The 23,331-nt window shown below is 37.7% G+C and overlaps 1 protein-coding gene across 1 annotated transcript in view; it reads left to right on the forward strand.

Annotated features, from left to right (window-relative positions):
• CTNNA3 (catenin alpha 3) overlaps positions 1-23,331 on the forward strand; it is a 1,728,069-nt gene that overhangs the window by 79,964 nt on the left and 1,624,774 nt on the right. The window contains exon 3 of the mRNA XM_061197871.1: positions 8,005-8,109. Coding sequence (XP_061053854.1) covers positions 8,005-8,109 — 105 coding nt within the window. The remainder of the gene's footprint in view (positions 1-8,004; positions 8,110-23,331) is intronic.

Below are 23,331 nucleotides of genomic sequence, written 5' to 3' on the forward strand. Positions count from 1 at the left end.
AAAGACTTTGGTTTTGTTTTCTCTATTATGATAAGCAGGCTCTTATTTATTTCTAGGTAATCAGAGAACAAAGAAGAAATGGGAATTTTTTTGCTTCAAATTGAGGTTGACAAGAATTCTACTTCTTTCACTATTTTCTTTTTTGTTCTCTGCTTTTCAAAAATACCAGACCTTAGGAGAATTCACATATATTTGAGCTGTCTTATAATATTATGGAGTGGAACTGACCCATAGGCCCACTGGACTTGCAGCAACAAAAGCTACTGTCACTTTCAAGGTGTATATGAAGGGCATGTTACTTCTGCCCTGGTTGCTTAAACTTGATGCTTATAGCTGAAGGTTATTCTTGTTCTGGGTGATTCAATGAAAGCTTCTCTGAGGTTTCACACACTAGATTATCTTCTTCTTAGACTTCAATTGGACTAATTCAGTTCTTTGGCTTTTTAAATAACAGGTAGGTAACATTTATGCTGGGCTTATATGAGATAGGATCTCAGTTCTGGCATAATTTTATATGGTACAAAATGTCCTTAAATTGAAAGGCATTGCTACACAGAATAGCCATGGGGCATTTTTGTCCTTTCTTCATACCTGCAATTTTGAAAATGTGTGCCATTGTGAAAGGCAGGGTGAGCTTTTAGTGTGAACTGGCATTTCATAAAATAACATAAAAGGTGTGTTATCAGAAGAGGGGTAATAAGGTCATCTTATAAAATTCTTATATACAATGTTACTTTTCAGTTAAATCAGAAATTGAATTACAACCTTTTGCTTTATTTTGGAGGGCCGTTAGACTTGGCCAGCCATTCACTACAAGAAGGGTATAAGACCTAAATATAAGTAGAATCTGATGTTTTCCTTTGTTTTATTTCATATTAGTTAAGTCAGTCTTTCGGATTTTTTGTTTGTTTTCTGTCATTTTTTGCAGCTGTCATTTAGGTTGTGTGTGGGGAAACAAGTTTTATTTTGGTTACTATGAACAGAGGAAGCAAACGTTTTAATTTAATTTAATTTGAGTCTTCTCATAAAGAATCTATAAAACTCATAAGTTTTGGGGGAGGAGCTCAATTTGATTATTTTTCAAAAAACATCAGTAAATGACTATCCAAAACTTATTAAAAAGAACTTCAAATGCTTCCAAGAAGCTTTTGAAAGTTTGAATTTAACATGCTAAAGATATTTACTTTTTATTATGAAATGTAACTTTTTTTATCGTGTTGAAACCCAGAATTCTTGGAAGTTAAGGAAATAAAAAGTTCAGAGTCTTGGGGATCTGGACATGTAGTGCATTTAACAATTGTAGCCCTAACTTTAGTGCATACCTTTTATGTATCACTCTGGAATTGCTTTCAAAGGGCTCAAGATCCTTTATGAGGCCGTTATGCATTAGGAATTTTTTTTTAAAGAGTATTTAGGCATGTTGCATTTCTAATTAATGCACATGTAGGAAATATGCCTTAGATTTTGAAGTCAAGAGCTCCAATGAAATGAGTCACCAGAGGGAAGCTTTGTTTTAAGCCCTTTAGTTATGGGAACTAAGAGTGAAAGCATTCTTGCATTCTTGAATAATAATTACAAGCTCTATAGATGAAAGCGATATGTTTAACCTAAATGTAGACAAGTAGATTCTGCTTTCCTGTTGAAAAGGGGATAATAATATCAACTAATATTTGTTCAGCCCTTAGTAGGTGTCTGAAGCATGGGCTAAGTTATGACTTTTATATGGATTTTTAATTTTAATTTTCAAGATCCTTTTGAAGAGGGTACTCTTATTATTCTCATTTTACAGATGATAAAATTGATGTTTAGGGAGGTTTACTAGCTTGTCTAAAGTCACCAGTGAGCAAGGAACAGAGCCTAGATTCTCACCCAGGCAGTCCAACTTAAAAGCCAGTGCTCTTAATTACTGAGATCCAATGGTGATGAAGTGTAGGAGAATTTAGGAATTCTTTAGCAGACAGTGGGAGTAGGGGAGCAGCAGTGTGTCTCACACTGGCTGCTGCATATTGCCCTGCTGAGGGGCTGAGTGGAGCTGAAATCTAGCCCTCCCTCTGCTGGACAAACTGGGGGCCTTCCTGCTAATACCTACTGGGCTATGTTTACCCTTTTTCTAATTGTTTTGCCAGAAGAGCCATATTTTACTAGTTCAATCAAAGGCAAATTTTTAAAAAAATAATTAATTAATTAATTTGGCTATGCTGGGTCTTAGTTGTGGCACATGGGATCTTTAGTTGCGGCACATGGGATCTTTAGTTGTGGCATGTGAACTCTTATTGTGTCACGCGAACTCTTATTGCGGCATGTAGGATCTAGTTCCCTGACCAGGGATTGCTGCATTGGGAGTGCAGAGTCTTAGCCACTGGACCACCAGGGAAGTCCCTCAAAGGCAAATCTTAATTCTATAAACCTCTGAGTACCACTGCCTATATTTCCGTTCACTCACAATATTCCTTGGACTCTGACCTGTCTCTTCCTGTCTACTTCCTCCTTCGTTGTCTCATTCTATCCACCTTTATGTTGACAACTCTGAAATTTGTATTTTCATCCCAGACTTCTCTCCCAAACTCTGCTCTCATATATCCAACTGCCTACTTAACATCTTCGCTTGGATGTCTAACATGCATCTCAAATTTATCATTTCCCAAACTGGGCTCTTCATCTTCCTGTTCCTCCTCTGCAGCAATCTCTACCTCAGTTAATGGCAACTCCATCCTTCCAGTTGCTTCAGACAAAAAACTTAAAGATATCTTGCGTTCTTTTTATCCTGTGTTCAATATGTCAGGAATTCCTATTGGCTCACAGTATATCTACAATCTGACCACTTCTGTCCACTTCTGCTGCCACCACCCAGGTCATCAATAAGAATTTTGTTGTGTTTTTTGAGTATTTAAATTGTTTATGTACTTATTTATTTTCTCATGAATGTAATTTTGAATGATCACAAAAATAATTTTAATAAAAACAGTAAAGAAATATACATATACTCTTGCATGGAAACCTATAAACTTAAGGAAAAAATAATAACAGAGAGCATTTGAATGAGGGGAAAAAAGAGAGGAAAAGAGAAGTAATTTTGTTATAGAAGCTCGGAAGTCTTCTCCTAAAAGTGGAAGAACTGATGAATTTTTACCCTACCTCTGTGTCAACTGCATGTCTTAGAAGATTGAAGAAACAATGAAAGAGCAAATCTGACCAAAAAGAAAGAACTTGGTGATATGGAGTTCTAGAAAATTTGGGTAGGCCGATCCTTAACATTTGTAGTGAGCAGATTGAAAGTATAAAATGGAGGCCTGCATACCATACTTACATATGTAAAAGCTACAAGTCAAGCTAACAAGCTGCTAAAGTAGGTTCTATCCTCCTATCCTTCTACCTTGAGAAATATACCTTCAAAATAACCTGGACGGTATAGATATGTATTTAGAATTCTTGTACTCTTTGAAATTTCTTGTTAGAATGAGGTGGTGGATGGGGAGCTCACCCCTGACCTTGATGGTCAGCTCCCTTTTCTTTCCACTTGTGGCTCTGTCTTGCACTTGAGAGGCCTTGGGTACATGCAGGTGGACAGCCCAGCTTGCCTGTCCAAGCTCCATACATACTCATCAGCAAACAGCTGCCTCTTGGCTACCTCTCAGGTGTAAGGATGGGCATGTTGTAATTCACTCTTGGAAGGATGGATTGCAGGAAGAGGCTGGCATAGGCACTGGAAGTAGGCTTGGGCTGATTGAGCAGAGAGTTGGGGGTACTGGATACCCTGAGTGTGTCAGAAAGGGTACATATGGGCTCTGGGAGGACACATCACCTTGGTCGCATGTACTCTTCCAAAGCATGATTGAATGTGTGTCCCCCATGACCTCTCAGAGTTAACTGCATTTAAAAATGAAATGCTTGTTAACTAAATGAATTTAAAATTGCTATAAGCTCAATTTAAAGCAAGGAATAAAGTGGAGTAAAGAAAATTCAGGCATTATGGACAAAGACAACTTGGGGAGACGGGAAGGATCCACATGGGTACTTTGTTCTGCCTTAAGGACTATCCCTGGAGACATCTATTACTGCTGTCAAGAGATTTGTTTTCCTCCCTTTGATTCTGAAAACTGGGATTTTAATCTAGTCTGCCTGTCTCCAAACCTGTACCTTTCCTACTTTATGAAACTGTCTCTATTGGATAGAAGTTGAAAAGTGGCAGATTTCGACTCAACATAAGGAAGAACTTTATAAAAGTAATCACTGGCATCTAATGGTATAATGAGCATCTCATTTCTATTCATCCAAGCCCAGTACATTGTTGAAATGAAGGATGCTGTAGGAGGTGTCCTTGAATTGTTTGGGAGGTACTTTCTAACTCTTAAAATTTTGTGGATTATAAAATGCAAACGCCTTGGGGTATAATATCCGCACCCTAGTAGAATTTTTGTTTTGGATTCACATTGTGTTATTGCTATAAGAGGTCTAACAATTTGTGGGACTTTGACCTTGCTTTGACTTCATTTGCAAAATTCTACAGTTTTCTGCCTATTATTACCTTGATCTCCAAATCAATTTCCTGAGTTGACTGGAAAATGTTTTGATACTATACACAAAGTGATTAGTATGTATTAGTGTTTTTAATAGTATAGTCAATTTTGGAGTATATAGTTGTATTTAAATGCTTTAAATTATTAGATTTGTCATAATTGTTCCTTTGAAACTTTCAGCATAATTATCTTTGTTTTTAATATCAAACTTTGCTGAAGACACATGAAAGAATTATAAATATTATGAGTATATTTGATTATAAGCATATTTGAAATTCACTATTTTGACTATGTACAAATTTCTATGGTAAGTCACTGGGGACAGTCTTTGGCAGATTCCTGTTATTCTCAAGAATACTTCACATATCCATTTTTGCAGTAAGAGAATCATGGAGTGTAGCCATGTGGCATATATTGGGTTGGCCAAAAAGTGCCTTTGGTTTTTAAGTAAGAATAAAAACACGTTTTTCATTTTCACCAAGAACTTTATTGAACTACGTATTCACCCTTTTGTTCTACTACCTTCTGCCATTTTTTAGGCAACTTCATAATTCCGTCTTCCCAAAACTTTTAATCTTTTTGAGCAAAGAACTGTTCCAGGTGCCTTTTATAGTCTTCCAGGGAATTGAAATTTTTTCCATTAAGAGAATTTTGTAAAGACCGAAATAAATGGAAATCTGAAGGTGCAATGTCTGCTGAATACGGCAGATGAATCAGAACTTCCCAGCCAGGCTGTAACAGTTTTTGCCTTGTTGTCAAAGAAACATGCAGTCTTGCGTTATCCTGATGGAAGATTATGAGCTTTCTGTTGACTAATTCTGGACGCTTTTCGTCAAGTGCTGTTTTCTGTTGGTCTACTTGGGAGCAGTACTTGTTGGAATTAATTGTTTGGTTTTCCAGAAGGAGCTTATAATAGAAGACTCCCTTCCAATCCCACCACATACACAACATCACCTTCTTTGGATGAAGACCGGCCTTTGGTGTGGTTGGTGGTGGTTCATTTCGCTTGCCCCACGATCTCTTCCATTCCACATTATTGTACAGTATCCACTTTTTCATTACTGGTCACGATTTGTTTCAAAAATGGAACATTTTCATTACGTTTAAGTGGAGAATTGCATGAGGAAAAATGGTCAAGAAGGTTTTTTTTGCTTAACTTCTGTGGAACCCAAACATCAAAGCAATGAACATAACCAAGCTGGTGCAAATGATTTTCAACACTTGATTTGGATATTTTGAGTATGTCGGCTATCTCCGACATGGTATAACATTGATTGTTCTCAGTTAATGTCCCTATTTCATCGCTGTCAACTTCAACTGGTCTGCCCGGCTGTGGAGCATCATACAGCAAGAAATCTCCAGCACGAAACCTCGCAAACCACTTTTGACACGTTTGATCATTCACAGCACCTTCTCCATACGCTGCACAAATCTTTTTTTTTGCATTTCGGTTGTTTTTTTACCTTTCTTGAAATAATAAAGCATAGTATGCTGAAAATGTTGCCTTTTTCCTTCCATCTTCAATATTAAAATGGCTACACAAAAATTCACCAATTTTGATGTCTTTTTTTAAATGCACGCTGATATGACAGCTGTCACATACAATCTAACAAAATTGTTTTGAATGAAGTTAAAGACAACTAAGTGCTACTAGAGCCATCTTATGGAAAAAACCGAACGAACCTTTTGGCCAGCCCAATATTTGGAGAGCAGTAAGACTTCTAGGTTCTATAGTATTTGCCTCTATTTAAAAAAATTGTTATTACTAATCTAAGAATTAGATTACATCAAGATAAGAGCCAATAAGGCAGATTTTTTGTTATAGGGTGGTTTTGTTTGTCCATCTCTCTCTGCACATATATCAGATATATGGTGTGGAAAGGCCTTGGTGAAGCACTGACCTTTTCACTTACATGTACACAAAGACGTCATGATTATCTTTGGTTATATACAGTAACACATTTATGGATCCAGGGGAAGGGTCCAGTGAGTGGGAGAGGTTGAAGAGCAAAGAGATGCTGATTTTATGGAACTAGATCAGTGGGAGTTGAGAAAGCATAGGAGGAGAATGGGGGTAGACTCTCAGGGGAAGAAGTTGGGAGGGAACATGGGCCCTACACTGAGATTCTGATTTCCCTTAGGGGTTGGAGGCATAGGTATAGGAAAAAGAACGATCTTCTTTCCTAGAATCACTGAGAGTGAGAGGAGTCTTAAAAGGACTCATTCTGGATAAAAGAGACACCATGAAAATGTGTCCTCATTTATTCATTCATTCTTTCACTCATTCATCTATCCATCCATAGTCCATTCATAGAATCAACCAGTCAACTAAAAACAAAACAATTATCTGCCCTTATATCTAAAATAATAAATAGAGAAACTAAAGTAAAAGTAATACATTATAATTCTTTTTTTGTTTTAGTTTCCATGGGTATCATAGGGAATATCAAGATATTTTCTAGGGGCAGATTCTTATGTTCTCTTAGCCTGCAAATATAGGAAACTTTGAAAGAATATAGGTAACAGTTAAATGGAAGGATTTGTGCATTGATAGTAACACACATTCCTGTAGACTCTAAGTTTATTTTTAATAGGCTAAGTTATATATAGGATAGATGTGTTTCTTACTGTTTATCTCTGTGAACCTTCAGTAAATACTTGCTGGGTGATTATTGACTGTGAACAAGTTAATACAAATTGTGGGCTTAGTGATTTGGGTAATAGTCTTCACGGCGGATGTGTTACTTTGAATATGTTATGAAATTCCACATATGGTCATTTGATATATATATGTATTCTTATGCAAAAATCTCACTGCATCGACTTTTAAGATTAATGTTCATGTCTTAAAGAATGGCTTGCAATTTTTAAATTTTGTCTTGCCCAAATATCAATGCCTTCTCAGATTTGTCATTTTATGATAACTATGCCAATTTATATTCGTTTTTTTCTGTACAGGAAAGTAAATTGCCCCAAACTTTCTTCTCCTAATCAAAACCCTCAAACAATTCCCCAGACAAATAGAGACGTAGCACCTGTCTTCCAAATTCCTACCTGATTCCTCATCTGAGTTGTCATTAACAATAGGCAAAATATGGGCTCCGGCTGTCTCAGTGCTATGATTTCATGGAAGTCAAAGCACTTGCTTGCTGTAAGATATGTCTCACCAACTCAGCCATCCTTTTTCACTTAAGACTCCTGATCAAATGCAAAGTCACCTTGGCTGGTTATTATTTCAGTCATGAACATACTAGCATAGATTAATTTGTCAGAGGACCTAAGCCCAGAAGCATGACCTCAGAGAACAGTTGGGGAATATCTTGTTTCTCTGTCGGTGGACTTGGCACCCTGGTCCTCTGAGGGCTACAACTGATAGCAGGAGGAGGTGCTTGAATACTAATCTCACGTACACTATGATTTTCATTAGTGCTTTCCTTTTGAAAGTATTTTTCTTTATTAATAAGTGTCTTTTTGTTTTTGTGCACAGGCAGTCATGTCAGCTGAAATACCAATCACACTGAATGTCAATCCTCAGGATCTGCAGGTCCAGACATTCACTGTAGAGAAGCTGCTGGAGCCTCTCATAATCCAGGTATTAATACCATGGAAATTACAACGTGTAGTAACTGCAAAAGAACTAAAAAACATAGGAAAAATAGATAATGAACCAAGGAAAGATTTGATTTTTGTAGAATGAATTGTTATCTCAAATTGTCCTTCAAAATGTTTTTAAAGTGTACAAAAGTATGTATTTAGTAATAATAATGATAAAATTCTGAAAGTTCCTCCCCAGATTCTCTTTTAAAAGCAACAGAAATAATAATCTGCGTATGCAATTTTCAAAGTACGTTTATGTAAATTATCTTGTTTGATAGTCATGAAAACTGAGTGAGGCAGGCAGCATGGTTAAAACCATCCTTGTTACATAGATGAGGAAACAGCCTAGAGAATTTCAGTGACTTGCCCCATAGCACATGGTGGCTCATTTGTCAAATAGGAAATTATTTTTGAAATACCAAAATGTATGAGAAAAGTAGATATTTAAGGCATTCTGTGATAAAGTCTTTCATAAAGTAAATAATTCCTTGATAATATGCATAATGATTCTCCGACTTATTTATTATGTAAGCCCAGATTTTATTCATAGGCTTTTCTTAAAGCAGAGCTTGAAGAAACTTATACTATAGTATAGATTTAAATTTCTTGTTTTTAACCCAAAACTTGCGAGGAAACCCCCCTTTAGGCCTACCTTACATCATACGTCCTAAGACAAATTGTCCCTTTTTCTAAGGCCTTGAAGTACTCAAGGGTTTCTTAAGTGAGAATCAACAGTGATCTTACCTCTGATAATTTAAAAATCTGCTTGTCTTCTTTGTGAGGTGGATGGTGGGGAGGGGAGTAGCTCTGAGAATAGGCTTTGTACATATTTTTACTTAGCACAGTTGATATCTCCTACTGGAAAGACAATTCAAAACAAGTGCCTCACTGATGATAGCTTAGTCATGAACTTTGGCATCTAAATTTCATATCTGGTATGAAATTGATACTAGATGATTCTGAGACTCCATTGAAGTCCCTATCTTAGCCACCCACAGAATGGTCTCATGTTAAAAAGAAACAAACAAACATGTTCATTGTTTTTCTAATAGAGTTCACTAAAAAAATTGGAAAAGCAAAACAAAACAAAAACCCAACGAAAAACCAGAAAATAAAAAAATACAATTTTAACAGTAAGAGGTAAACATTAATATTGTGATGCATGTACTTCCAGTACAGTAAAATTATGGGTGATTTTTGTTATCTTCATAGTACTTTATAATATTAAAGAATGTAGATATATCTTAAATATATAAAGCATATATATATACAAGGTGGAGATGGTACTGTATATATAGCTTTTATCTCACTCTTCTATTTAAAATGATATTTTAATAATTTCCTCATTCTTTGTAAGCATGATTTAACAAACCTGCTGTTTAATTATCCTTTATATGGCTGCACCATAGTTTTTTAAAAAAATTTATTTATTTTATTATTTTATTTATTTATTGTTTCTGGCTGCGTTGGGTCTCCGTTGCTGCGCGCGGGGCTTTCTCTAGTTGCGGCGAGCGGGGGCTTCTCATTGCGGTGGCTTCTCTTGTTGTGGAGCACGGGCTCTAGGCATGCAGGCTTCAGTAGTTGTGGCATGCGGGCTCAGCAGTTGTGGCTCGCAGGCTCTAGAGCGCAGGCTCAGTAGTTGTGGCGCATGGGCTTAGTTGCTCCGCGGCATGTGGGATCTTCCTGGACCAGGGCTTGAATCCATGTCCCCTGCATTGGCAGGTGGATTCTTAACCACTGAGCCACCAGGGAAGCCCTGCACCATAGTTTTTTAAAGTAGCCTCTCGTTTTTGGACATTTAGGTTGTTTCTGTTTTTTACCATTATAAATAATGCTCTTCTGAACATCTTTGTACATAAATTTTTGTCATCCGTTCAAATTGTTTCCTTAGAATTAGTTACTAAATGTAAAAGTAAGTGGCCAAGATAAGAGAATTCTTATGCTTTTTCATATATATTACCAAGTTTTTTGGAGAAGGTTTTTTTTTTGTTTGCTTGTTTTTTTTAATTAAAAATTTTTTTCTTATTACTCATCCATTTTATACACATCAGTGTATACATGTCAATCCCAATCTCCCAATTCATCACACCACAACCCCCCACCCCTTGCCACTATCCCCCCTTGGTGTCCATGTGTTTTTTCTCTACTTCTGTGTCTCAATTTCTGCTCTGCAAACCGGTTCATCTGTACCATTTTCTAGGTTCCACATATATGCGTTAATATACGGTATTTGTTTTTCTCTTTCTGACTTACTTCACTCTGTATGACAGTCTCTAGATGCATCCACGTCTCTACAAATGACCCAATTTTGTTCCTTTTTATGGCTGAGTAATATTCCATTGTATATATGTACCACATCTTCTTCATCCATTCGTCTGTCGATGGGCATTTAGGTTGCTTCCATGTCCTGGCTATTGTAAATAGTGCTGCAATGAACATTGTGGTACATGACTCTTTTTGAATTATGGTTTTCTCAGGGTATATGCCCAGTAGTGGGATTGCTGGGTCATATGGTAATTCTATTTTTGGTTCTTTAAGGAACCTCCATACCGTTCTCCATAGTGGCTGTATCAATTTACATTCTCACCAACAGTGCAAGAGGGTTCCCTTTTCTCCACACCCTCTCCAGCATTTGTTGTTTGTAGATTTTCTGATGATGCCCATTCTAACTGGTGTGAGGTGATACCTCATTGTAGTTTTGATTTGCATTTCTCTAATAATTAGTGACGTTGAGCAGCTTTTCATGTACTTCTTGGCCATCTGTATGTCTTCTTTGGAGAAATGTCTATTTAGGTCTTCCGCCCATTTTTGGATTGGGTTGTTTGTTTTTTTAATATTGAGCTGCATGAGCTGTTTATATATTTTGGAGATTAATCCTTTGTCCATTGATTCGTTTGCAAATATTTTCTCCCATTCTGAGGGTTGTCTTTTCGTCTTGTTTATGGTTTCCTTTGCTGTGCAAAAGCTTTGAAGTTTCATTAGGTCCCATTTGTTTATTTTTGTTTTTATTTCTATTATTCTAGGAGGTGGATCAAAAAAGATCTTGCTGTGCTTTATGTCAGAGTGTTCTGCCTACGTTTTCCTCTAAGAGTTTTATAGTGTCCAATCTTACATTTAGGTCTCTAATCCATTTTGAGTTTATTTTTGTGTATGGTGTTAGGGAGTGTTCTAATTTCATTCTTTTACACGTAGCTGTCCAGTTTTCCCAGCACCACTTATTGAAGAGACTGTCTTTTCTCCATTGTATATCCTTGCCTCCTTTGTCATAGATTAGTTGACCATAGGTGCGTGGGTTTATCTCTGGGCTTTCTATCCTGTTCCATTAATCTATATTTCTGTTTTTGTGCCAGTACCATATTGTCTTGATTACTGTAGCTTTGTAGTATAGTCTGAAGTCAGGGAGTCTGATTCCTCCAGTGATGTTTTTTTCCCTCAAGACTGCTTTGGCTATTCGGGGTCTTTTGTGTCTCCATACAAATTTTAAGATTTTTTGTTCTAGTTCTGTAAAAAATGCCATTGGTAATTTGGTAGGGATTGCATTGAATCTGTAGATTGCTTTGGGTAGTCTAGTCATTTTCACAATATTCTTCCAATCCAAGAACATGGTATAGCTCTCCATCTGTTGGTATCATCTTTAATTTCTTTCATCAGTGTCTTATAGTTTTCTGCATACAGGTCTTTTGTCTCCCTAGGTAGGTTTATTCCTAGGTATTTTATTCTTTTTGTTGCAATGGTAAATGACAGTGTTTCCTTAATTTCTCTTTCAGATTTTTCATCATTAGTGTATAGAAATGCAAGAGATTTCTGTGCATTAATTTTGTATCCTGCAACTTTACCAAATTCATTGATTAGCTCTAGTAGTTTTCTGGTGGCATCTTTAGGATTCTCTATATATAGTATCATGTCATCTGCAAACAGTGACAGTTTTACTTCTTCTTTTCCAATTTGTATTCCTTTTATTTCTTTTTCTTCTCTGATTGCCGTGGCTAGGACTTCCAAAACTATGTTGAATAACAGTGGTGAGAGTGGACATCCTTGCCTTGTTCCTGATCTTCGAGGAAATGCTTTCAGTTTTTCACCATTGAGAATGATGTTTGCTGTGGGTTTGTCATATACGACCTTTATTATGTTGAAGTAGGTTCCCTCTATGCCCACGTTCTGGAGAGTTTTTATCATAAATGGGTGTTGAATTTTGTCAAAAGCTTTTTCTGCATCTATTGAGATGATCATATGGTTTTTATTCTTCAATTTGTTAATATGGTGTATCACATTGATTGATTTGCATATATTGAAGAATCCTTGCATCTCTGGGATAAATCCCACTTGATTATGGTGTATGATCCTTTTAATGTGTTGTTGGATTCTGTATGCTAGTATTTTGTTGAGGATTTTTGCACCTATATTCATCAGTGATATTGGTCTGTAATTTTCTTTTTTTGTAGTATCTTTGTCTGGTTTTGGTATCAGGGTGATGGTGGCCTCTTAGAATGATTTTGGGAGTTTTCCTTCCTCTGCAATTTTTTGGAAGAGTTTGGAGAAGGTATTAAACGAGTTCTCACAATTTATTTCAGATTTTGTTCCAGTGCAATTACTGGGGGTGGGGTGGGGAAATGACCTTCATTTTGGAGATAGCTGGTAAAGGCAAGTACATTAATGCCACTGCATAACCCTTATTTGTACTATAACTATGGAACGTTAGAGCTGGACTTAAGACTTGTTAATCACAAAGGCTGCTGACATATTTCTTAGGAACAGAGAAAGTATCATTATGGAGAAACTACTTTTTATATTCTAGATGAAATCAATAGATGTTTTGCTTTATTCAAGTACCTTGATAGAGCAGTCAATAGAGAGTATTCTCAGTAAATTCACATTAAAGAGTATGCTGTTCACAATATATGTGTATTTTTCTGGCATGTTTAAAAACTATTTAATCTATAAACATTTATTGAATCCACCTAGAAAATTAGAAGGGTGAAAATTACCTGAATGGTGAAAATAACTTGATTGGAAGAAATTTAACTCTTTTGAAAAGTGTGATTATGCTAATTTTAGAGGGCTTTTAATGTGATGCCTGGATTCAGACTTTTCATGATCTGCAAGTAAATGAGTCAGGGGAAGGGAAATTAGTACTTATTGTATGCCAGATAGTTCTCAGTTACATGAAAGTGTAATTGCTAATTTTATCGTCAAGGAAGTTTGGTATACTACTTCACCAATATCTCAGAAGAAAAGTTTCTAGATCTTAGTAATACTCAAGTAAAATGAAATTAAAAATGTTAATAATTTATAGAATATTTACTATGTTCAGGAACTATCTCATAATGGAGAATTTTTGTACAACAAAATTATTTTCATACACTCTTGATTTTCATTATAATGGGTTTCTCCTTATAAAAAACAGTACATTTCAAAGTTATTAATTTAAAATAACTAACATTTTTGGATTTGATGCATAACCTTCTTGTATCTGTCACTTTGATCATGTATTACCTATTAATACAAGTAAAAAATTCCATTAAATTATATTAAAGGTTTTTTCCCTAGAATAGCATCATACTAAATATCATATTCCTTTTTTTCAGAGAGTGTTTAATTTGAAATAGTTACATGGTTTATTTTAAGCATGTAATATAGTCTTCGATTATAGTGGAAAACATTCCAAAAGAAGTTAATGATCTTTAAGTTCATAATGCCACCAGATAATATTATCAGTTTAGTAACCCCATTAAAAAATTTTCACCTTTCATCATTATTTATCTTCATGTTATATTCCTTTGCTTTCAAGGTTCCACAGAAATTACTTACCATCTCTGTATATAACTCAAAGTGAAAATTATGTTTTAATTTTTGGAGTAATTGGTCATAGATACTATTATGTCACTCTGACTTCTAAATTCATTTATTCATAAATCTTTATTCTGCTCTTTTTATAGTTACCAGAGTCTTCCCCACCAAACTTGATTTATCTTTAATCTATTTTTTTTTCTCTTGGAGACAGGTAAATCACTAGGTCATTTTGCAGGGATGTTCAGCCTGGGATATATTTCAGTCATTCACTTTCATTTTCTGTGTGTGATAACTTACACAGTTGCATCCTTCTGTAATAAATTCCTCCAATGGATCAGAAATAATTTTTTTCTCCGCAATTACATTTTTATGATTGCAACCGTAGGCATCTGTACTTTATCACTTTCAAGATCCACGTTTGGCAATGCAGTGCAGAAAGTCTATTTATGCAGAATTGCAATGAAAAGAATTTACATCTCTATGTTGTATACTCTCTGAAGGAGACACAAACTGCTAAATCATGCTACAGTCATTACATAATGGAACTGTCTATAATCTTATTTGCCACAAAATACAATTTGCTATGTGTCAGATTCATGTCGAATGTGAGCTAGAAGAATTAATTTAAAATACTTTAAGATAAGAACAATAACAAGTTCCTTATAATGTTATCTCCTATGAGATAGAAGATCTTTTTTGGGGCAAAGGTTCAAATATATTTTCTGATGTAAATATATCCCATGTTTTCAAGTGGTGAATATAGAGTTAGATCAATAGTAATAAACATTATTCCTCTGGCTCCCACCTCTAACTCTTATAGGACCTCCTAGCCTTTTCAAGGTTTCCACTTCGATAGTGTTTCACATCTATTTCTGGGAGTCCCTTAGGGATGGTTTTTATATACTCTGTAATACTCATTGGGTCAAGTTGAAGAATATCTGCTTAACTTTTTATCAGTCAGCATAATCTAGGCTATGCTGTGATAAGACAACTCCCAAATCTCTGAGGCTTAACAAAAGTTCGTTTCCTGCTCAAGCTACATTTTTTCCCCCCATTTCTTAAGGGATGCCTCCCCTTTATTTTATTTTATTTTTTAGCATCTTTATTGGAGTATAATTGCTTTACAATGGTGTGTTAGTTTCTGCTGTATAACAAATTAAATCAGCTATATGTATATATATATCCCCATATCCCCTCCCTCTTGCATCTCCCTCCCACCCTCCCTATCCCACCCCTCTACGTGGTCACAAAGCACCGAGTTGATCTCCCTGTGCGATGCAGCTGCTTCCCACTAGCTATCTAGTTTACATTTGGTAGTGTATATATGTCAATGCTACTTTCTCAGTTCGTCCCAGCTTACCCTTCCCCCTCCCCGTGTCCTCAAGTCCATTCTCTACGTCTGCATCTTTATTCCTATCCTGCCTCTAGGTTCGTCAAAACCATTTTTTTTGTTTTGTTTTTTAGATTCCATATATATGTGTTAGCATACAGTATTTGTTTTTCTCTTTCTGACTTACTTCACTCTGTATGACAGACTCTAGGTCCATCCACCTCACTACAAATAATTCAGTTTCATTTCTTTTTATGACTAATATTCCATTGTATATATGTGCCACATCTTCTTTATCCATTCATCTGTCGATGGACACTTTGGTTGCCTCCATGTCCCGGCTACTGTAAATAGTGCTGCAGTGAACATTGTGGTACTTGTCTCTTTTTAAATTATGGTTTTCTCAGGGTGTATGTCCAGTAGTGGGATTGTCAAGCTACATTTTTTATTTATTTATTTATTTATTTATTTATTTATATTTTTGGCTGTGTTGGGTCTTCGTTTCTGTGCGAGGGCTTTCTCTAGTTGCGGCAAGCGGGGGCCACTCTTCATCACGGTGCGCGGGCCTCTCACTATCGCGGCCTCTCTTGTTGCGGAGCACAGGCTCCAGACGCGCAGGCTCAGTAGTTGTGGCTCATGGGCCCAGTTGCTCCGCGGCACGTGGGATCCTCCCAGACCAGGGCTCGAACCCGTGTCCCCTGCATTGGCAGGCGGACCCTCAACCACTGCACCACCAGGGAAGCCCAAAGCTACATTTTTAATGTGAGTTGTCTGGGGGTCTCTGCTTTAATACAGGCACTCAGGGACCCAGGCTAATGTAGATTCCATCTCAATATTTATTTCCACTGTGGTTACAACAGGGAAAGAGAACATTATGAATCTTGCAAGGGCTCCTAAAATGTCCACCTGGATATGACATATGTCAGTTCCACTCACACTGCTTTTGTCAGAGAAAGTTGTGTGGTCAGTGGGGATGCTAGATGTGTGATCTTGCCCTGTGCCAAGGAGAATGGGAATATTTGTGAACAGCCCTAAAAACTATTATCTTTCCATTGTCTCCTTTTTAAGGGTTCCTTTTTTGTTAACTCTGCATCTAATGACTAGTCACCTTTCCACCCTGATCACAGCTGACTTTATCAGGATGAGCAACTGTCTTATTGACAGTTACAGGTTGGCAAGAAGCCTGTGAGGCAGTCTGTCATGAGAGCTCTGCCTCTGGGGGATGATGGTGAATTGGTCCAATTGCCATCCTCTCTTTGGGGAACTGACTTTGGAGAGAGTTATGCAGTTACCTACCGTTAAACAGTTATATCATGTGCAAAGCTGAAAGACACACAGAAAGAAATAGAGACATGGAGGAAAGTTCTATCGGAGCAGTTTTCAAGTTTAGATCCACAAACTCCTGCTGTTGAGGGACAGTAAGATTACCTAGTTACCATGGTTTTAATGGATCTTTCCAATTTCCAAACCACAAACTAGTCTCAGAAAAATGCTGTAGCCTCTGTGGGGCCTCACAGTTTCCAGTTCCCTTGAGCATGGGCCGTGTAGGCCCGATGCTTGTCTTCCTTATGTCATCTGATTCCCTGGCCTCCTATCTCCTCAGTGGCTGAAAGTTCAAAAGAAGTTCTGTTAGTAGCAGCAAGCCAGGGTTCTTATAATTGCCCTCACTTACTTATGCTAGAATGGAGATTTTCCTTCAAAGCTTCTCTGCTGCTCTTCTCTTCATCTCCAATTTTTGGAGTCTCTGAGGTTTGACTCACCAGTTCCCCCAAAGCAGTCTATCCACCATGTTTTTCCATTTCGCCTGGTTGCATCTTGTTGATGTGTAGAAGATAACTGCCAATGATACCCATTTTAAGACTAGAAATGGACATGCCAAGGTCCCAATGCCTCTAAAGCTTCGAATCCTCAAGGTAGCAGAACCGGGCTCCTTCATAAGAGGGGAGAATACCTTTCTTCCTAACTGTGCTTCACTCTGTCATATGGGTCCCAATGAATCATGTACCTAGAATCACCTAAAGTTCCTTATGAGAACAACCCCTTTCAGCTTTTCCCCTAATCTCCTTCCTCTCCTTGTCCAAGTGTCTGGATGGAAACTGTTAATCCTTACTCCTCTCAGCACCATGTTCTTCTTTTCTCCCTGACTCCTATGCAGAACCTCTCTGCCATACTGCACTCTCAGCATAATTTCTTTCTCCTCTCTTTTAGCCAAGGGAAAAAAAAATAGATGCCTTGATGCCCAAAGGGTTCATTTCTACAGAGAGATCTGATTGACTTCCAGGTAGCTGGGAGAGGACCTGCTTTGGCTTCTTAGCCTCCTAGAATATAATTTCCTTTGTTTCTTTCAGAAAATAATTCAAGTTTCATTTGTTTGGTTGATTTCTGTCATTTTTATAGGTCATTTTGAATAAGCATGATGCCATTTACTTATATTTCTTTGGTTTTATCTCCAAGCTTCTTTTTTTCATCCTTGCTGTTTTTCCTATCAATAGAATTTATGTCAGAATTAATCTTGAAGCTTCCAAGAAAATCTCAAAGACAAGTCTGCACACATATAGTGTTCTTGTAGATTATAATCAAATATTGGAGTTTTGACTATAATCTTAACAAGTAACCTTGAAAGTTAGTAAAGTAAATGTCTTTTAAATAGTTATATGTCCAAGGCTTAATAAGTATAAAGATGTTATTTTTACAGTAGGATGAAGAAATAAACTTAATTCTGCCTCTCTAATGTTTTACAGTTTAAGGTGATTCAGTATAGTTGATTCTAATAAAGTGAATTCTTCAATTTCTGCATTCCTTTACTGCTAGAAAACTGCTCCCATGGGAAAGTTGTTAAGCTATAGTGTTCCTTGAGAAACAAATAGTTGAGAAAAAGGAAGCCACTTCTTAAATTAAAATAAAGATAAGAAAATCTGGTAGCTATTTGATTAAAATAGCACTAGTCCCATGGGAGTGTGTATGGTGAACATACAAGGGATGCCCCCACCACCAGAACGTGGTAGCTTTGAACTTAGCTGTGGGCAGATGTCAGTCTTGGAACATGCTTCACCTCTTCTCAGCTTGCTTCCTAGGCCTTTTATTCTATCAGACTCTGATTTTTTTTTTACTTACTCCAATGTTGTTGCCCTGTTGTTCTGGGTTCTCTGATCACCTCTGATCCACTTCACTTCTGTGAATACTTTTTTTTTCAAACTTTTCTCCACAGATTCAGATTGATCCCACAGATATCCACTTCTAGGTTAGCTGTGGAATAAGATCTTTCATTTATTAACTGATTCTGCAGGCAGCTGGTGGTATAGACTGATAAGCCCAGATCCACTTGCCATTTTAGTGGAAAATGCTAGATTGATGGGAGCAATTGTGGTTCAGCTAGCTGAAAGGATAGAAGAGTCCATATCCCCCCATATGTGGACATTTTCACTGCCTGTGGTTGATTCTACCCTTCACAGAATCCCGTGGTCTACTTTAGAACACTCAGCTTGTCCCAGGAGATATTGCTGCAGCTTGACAACTCCATGACTCTAGACCAGGGGTTGGCAAACTTCTTCTGTGTCCAGGTCCAGATAGTAAATAGTTTCAGCTATGACAGCTGTATGGTTAGGCCATTCAAGATGGCTGTTCTCTTGCTCTCTGTAGATCCCCCTGTTCAACCAGTCCCTGCTTCACTCACATGACTATCCAATCCTCTTAATTATAGGTCTTAATTAGTCCTTGTTAACTGAGAATCCCACCTGACATCAGTTCCCCCCTATAAATTGTAGCCTCCTTCTCCCCTTAGTAGTGGAGACTGCTGTCATGTCCTGCCCACTGTCTGCTGTAAATGGTGGGGGTGTCGCTCCAGGACTCTGTAAGATCCCTCTGACCAATAAACCATTGATGTCTCTGTCACTGTCTATGGGCTCTTTCTTTAGCCTCGAGGCTGGGCAACTACAAGGCTTGCAGGCCTGTGGGGTCAGCACAACAACGGCCATAGGATCTCTGTTGTAACTATTGGGCTGGCCAAAAAGTGCCTTTGGTTTTTAAGTAAAAAGACACATTTTTCACTTTCACCGAGAACTTTACTGAACAACGTATTCACCCTTTTGTTCCACTACCTTATGCCATTTTATAGGCAACTTCATAATTCCATCTTCCCTAAACTTATCTTTTTGAGCAAAGAACTGTTCCGGGTGCCTTTTATAGTCTTCCAGGGAATTGAAATTTTTTCCATTAAGAGAATTTTGTAAAGACCGAAATAAATGGAAATCCAAAGGTGCAATGTCTGGTGAATACGGTGGATGAATCAGAACTTCCCAGCCAAGCTGTGACAATTTCTGTGTGGCCATCAAAGAAATATGCAGTCTTGCGTTATCCTGATGGAAGATTATGTGTTTTCTGTTGACTAATTCCGGACGCTTTTCGTGGAGTGCTACTTTCAGTTGGTCTAATTGGGAGCAGTACTTGTTGGAATTAATTGTTTGGTTTTCCAGAAGGAGCTCATAATAGAGGACTCCTTTCCAATCCCACCATATACACAACATCACCTTCTTTGGATGAAGACCGGCCTTTGGTGTGGTTGGTGGTGGTTCATTTTGCTTGACTCATGATCTCTTCCATTCCACATTATTGTACAGTATCCACTTTTCATCATCCGTCACAATTTGTTTTAAAAATGGAACGTTTTCATTACATTTGTAGAGAATTGCATAAGGAAATATGGTCAAGAAGGTTTTGTTTGCTTAACTTATGTGGAACCCAAACATCAAAGCAATGAACATAACCAAGCTGGTGCAAATGATTTTCAACGCTTGTTTTGGATATTTTGAGTATGTCGGCTATCTCTCACGTGGTATAACGTTGATTGTTCTCAATTAATGTCTCGATTTGATCGCTGTCAACTGGTCTACCCGACCATGGAGCATCTTCCAGCGAAAAATCTCCATCACAAAACTTCGCAAACCACTTTTGACACGTTTGATCATTCACAGCACCTTCTCCATACACTGCATAAATCTTTTTTTGCGTTTCAGTTGCGTTTTTACCTTTCTTGAAATAATAAAGCATAACATGCTGAAAATGTTGCCTTTTTTCTTCTATCTTCAGTATTAAAATGGCTACACAATAATTCACCAATTTTGATAAGTCTTTTTTTAAATTCATGCTGATATGACAGCTGTCACATACAATCTAACAAAATTGTTTTGAATGAAGTTAAAGACAACTAAGTGCTACTAGAGCCAGCTTATGGAAAAAAACCGAACGAACCTTTTGGCCAACCCGATACTTTGCTGCTGTAGTTTGAAAGAAGCCATAGACAATATATAAACATATGGATGTGGCTGTGTTCCAATAAAACTTTAATTACAGAAACAGGCAAGTGGCAAGATTTGGCTCTTGGTACTTAATTTGCAGATCCCTGCTCCAGACTGACCATTTTCTCTTGGAGATACTCTGTACTTACACTGGTTAAGGAGGGGTAAGAAATGGACACTTTCCCACACACAGTTGAGAGGCCTTGTGAGATAAATTGTGGTTTATGGCTAAGCCCTGTGAGAGACACAGAAGCCTCATTTGGGGGAAGAGTGCTAACTAGGCAACTCAGAAAATTCCTCTTACTGTTGAGATCCTGTTTGCCCAATGGTTTTTAACCCTGGCTGCACATTAAATTCACCTGGGGGAGCTTTTAAAAATCCCAGTGCCCAAGCTACACAGGAAACCAATTAAATGAGAATCTTTGGGAGTAGGACCAGGCAGTAATTTTAAAAGCTCCCAGATGATTACAATGTGAGAACTGCTGTGCTGGCAATTATATCAGCCAGTGGTAATCATGGTTCTGCCTCTTGGAGCAAGGTTTGCCCCAGAATGGTGCCCCTTCTTTGTCTTTTTAATGGGGTTTGGTGGTGTCCGTCTTGAATAAATTTACAAGGAATTCCCCGGGGGGTGGTGGGTAACCTCCTTCATCAGCTCTGTTTGTAATATGCTCAGTTGGTTCTTCTGGGTCCGAGCAGGGCTATTAGTAGCAGCTCTAGGAAAACTACTGCAGCTGAGAGGTCTTGGAGCTACTTTCTGCAGCTGTCTTTTATCCAGCAACCTACCACTAGATAGCATTATGGATCCACGTATGAATTAGTTTATGGTGGACACTAGGATTTTGAGTACCCATGGCATGCTTTGTTTTGGTGGTCTCAGCTTGAGGTGGAGGAAGTGGAAATGAGGAAAGAGATTCATAATGCACAAGTCTGAAATTACTATGTGGTGTTACATCACCTGAAGAAGTTTACACTTACAATTACCTGTACCAGTGCTTCTCAACCTTAGCTGCAAAAGGGCATCACTTGAGGAAGTTATAAACATCCTGATACCCCCTAGGCTACAGCTAAGGCCAATCAAATCAGAATCTCTGGAGTAGGACACCATTAACAGTATTTTTGAAAGCCTCCCAGGTGATTCTATTGACAGTCACTAGAGTAGGACCTTGCTGCCACCAAAGTTTTGTCCATGGACTGCCACCATCAGGCTCATGTGGGAACTCCTAAAAATGCAGAACCTTGCCCCAGATCCATTGAATCAAAATCTATGGTGTAATAAGATCCCAGGTGATTTGTATCACTTTAAAGTTTGAGAAGCTGGTGTAGGAGACTGTAAACCTCAACTTTTAAACTGCAACCTTGTGTAGCCAGAGTTGAAAACCACTGCCCTATATCTCTAGCTACATTCTGAGTGGTGCTTAAGTGGTGAAGTCACCAGGAGTTTCCAAACTGATGCTCATATCATTGCTCTGCAACTGAGTCCTTGAAGGGGATTCTCAAGAGTGATTGTCTTGTGTGACCAGTGCATTTCTTCTGAAGAAGATCTGCCTCTCCCATACTTCGACTTAGGTCTAGCCACCCCCACTCCCTTCCCTCTCCAAGCCTGTGGTTAGTCTCATGCCAGGTGATTCTGTTCCACCCAGAAATGGCTTTGGGACACTAGGAAGCATGGCCTGAGAAATGAGATTTTTCAAGGGCTAGTGCTTCTCCTTTAGGGTGTTTGGAACCAGGACACAGTTTGTTATAATCTAGGCATAATTTTTTATCTCTGGGAAAGCTGCTTAACTTTGTTATAGCTGAGTTTGGATATACCATTGACCCTTGAACAATGTGGGGGTTAGGGGCACTGACTCTCTGCACAATTAAAAATCTGCACATAACTTACAGTTGGTTCTCTGCATCCATGGTTCCTCAGTATCCACAGTTCCTCAGCTGCAGATTCAACCAGCCTCGGATGGTGTAGTACTGTAGTATTTACTATTTAAACAAATCCATGTATAAGTTGATTGCAGTTCAAACCCATGTTGTTTAAGGGTCAACTGTGTATACATATATATATTTTATATATATATATATATATATATATATATATATGCATATATATATTATTATAGTACTGAGTGCTCTGCAAGTTAAGGCTGAACGAATGTGGTTAGTGATTTTCATATGAGTTTTTTCTTTTAGGAAACAATTTGCATTCTCAACCCTGATTTGCAAGATACTGCATTTCTTTCTTTCTTTTTTTTTTAACATCTTAATTGGAGTATAATTGCTTTACAATGGTGTGTTAGTTTCTGCTTTATAACAAAGTGAATCAGTTATACATACACATATGTCCCCATATCTCTTCCCTCTTGCGTCTCCCTCCCTCCCACACTCCCTATCCCACCCCTCTAGGTGGTCACAAAGCACCGAGCTGATCTCCCTGTGCTATGTGGCTGCTTCCCACTACTATCTATTTTACATTTGGTAGTGTATATATGTCCATGCCACTCTCTCACTTTGTCACAGCTTACACTTCCCCCTCCCCATATCCTCAAGTCCATTCTCTAGTAGGTCTGTGTCTTTATTCCCGTCTTCCCCTAGGTTCTTCATGACCATTTTTTTTTCTCTTAGATTCCATATATATGTGTTAGCATATGGTATTTGTTTTCTCCTTCTGACTTACTTCACTCTGTATGACAGACTCTAGGTCCATCCACCTCACTACAAATAACTCAATTTTGTTACTTTTTATGGCGAGTAATATTCCATTGTATATATATACCACATCTTCTTTATCCATTCATCTGTCAATGGACACTTA

Source organism: Eubalaena glacialis, chromosome 1, assembly GCF_028564815.1.
Source record: "Eubalaena glacialis isolate mEubGla1 chromosome 1, mEubGla1.1.hap2.+ XY, whole genome shotgun sequence".
Classification (NCBI taxonomy): domain Eukaryota; kingdom Metazoa; phylum Chordata; class Mammalia; order Artiodactyla; family Balaenidae; genus Eubalaena; species Eubalaena glacialis.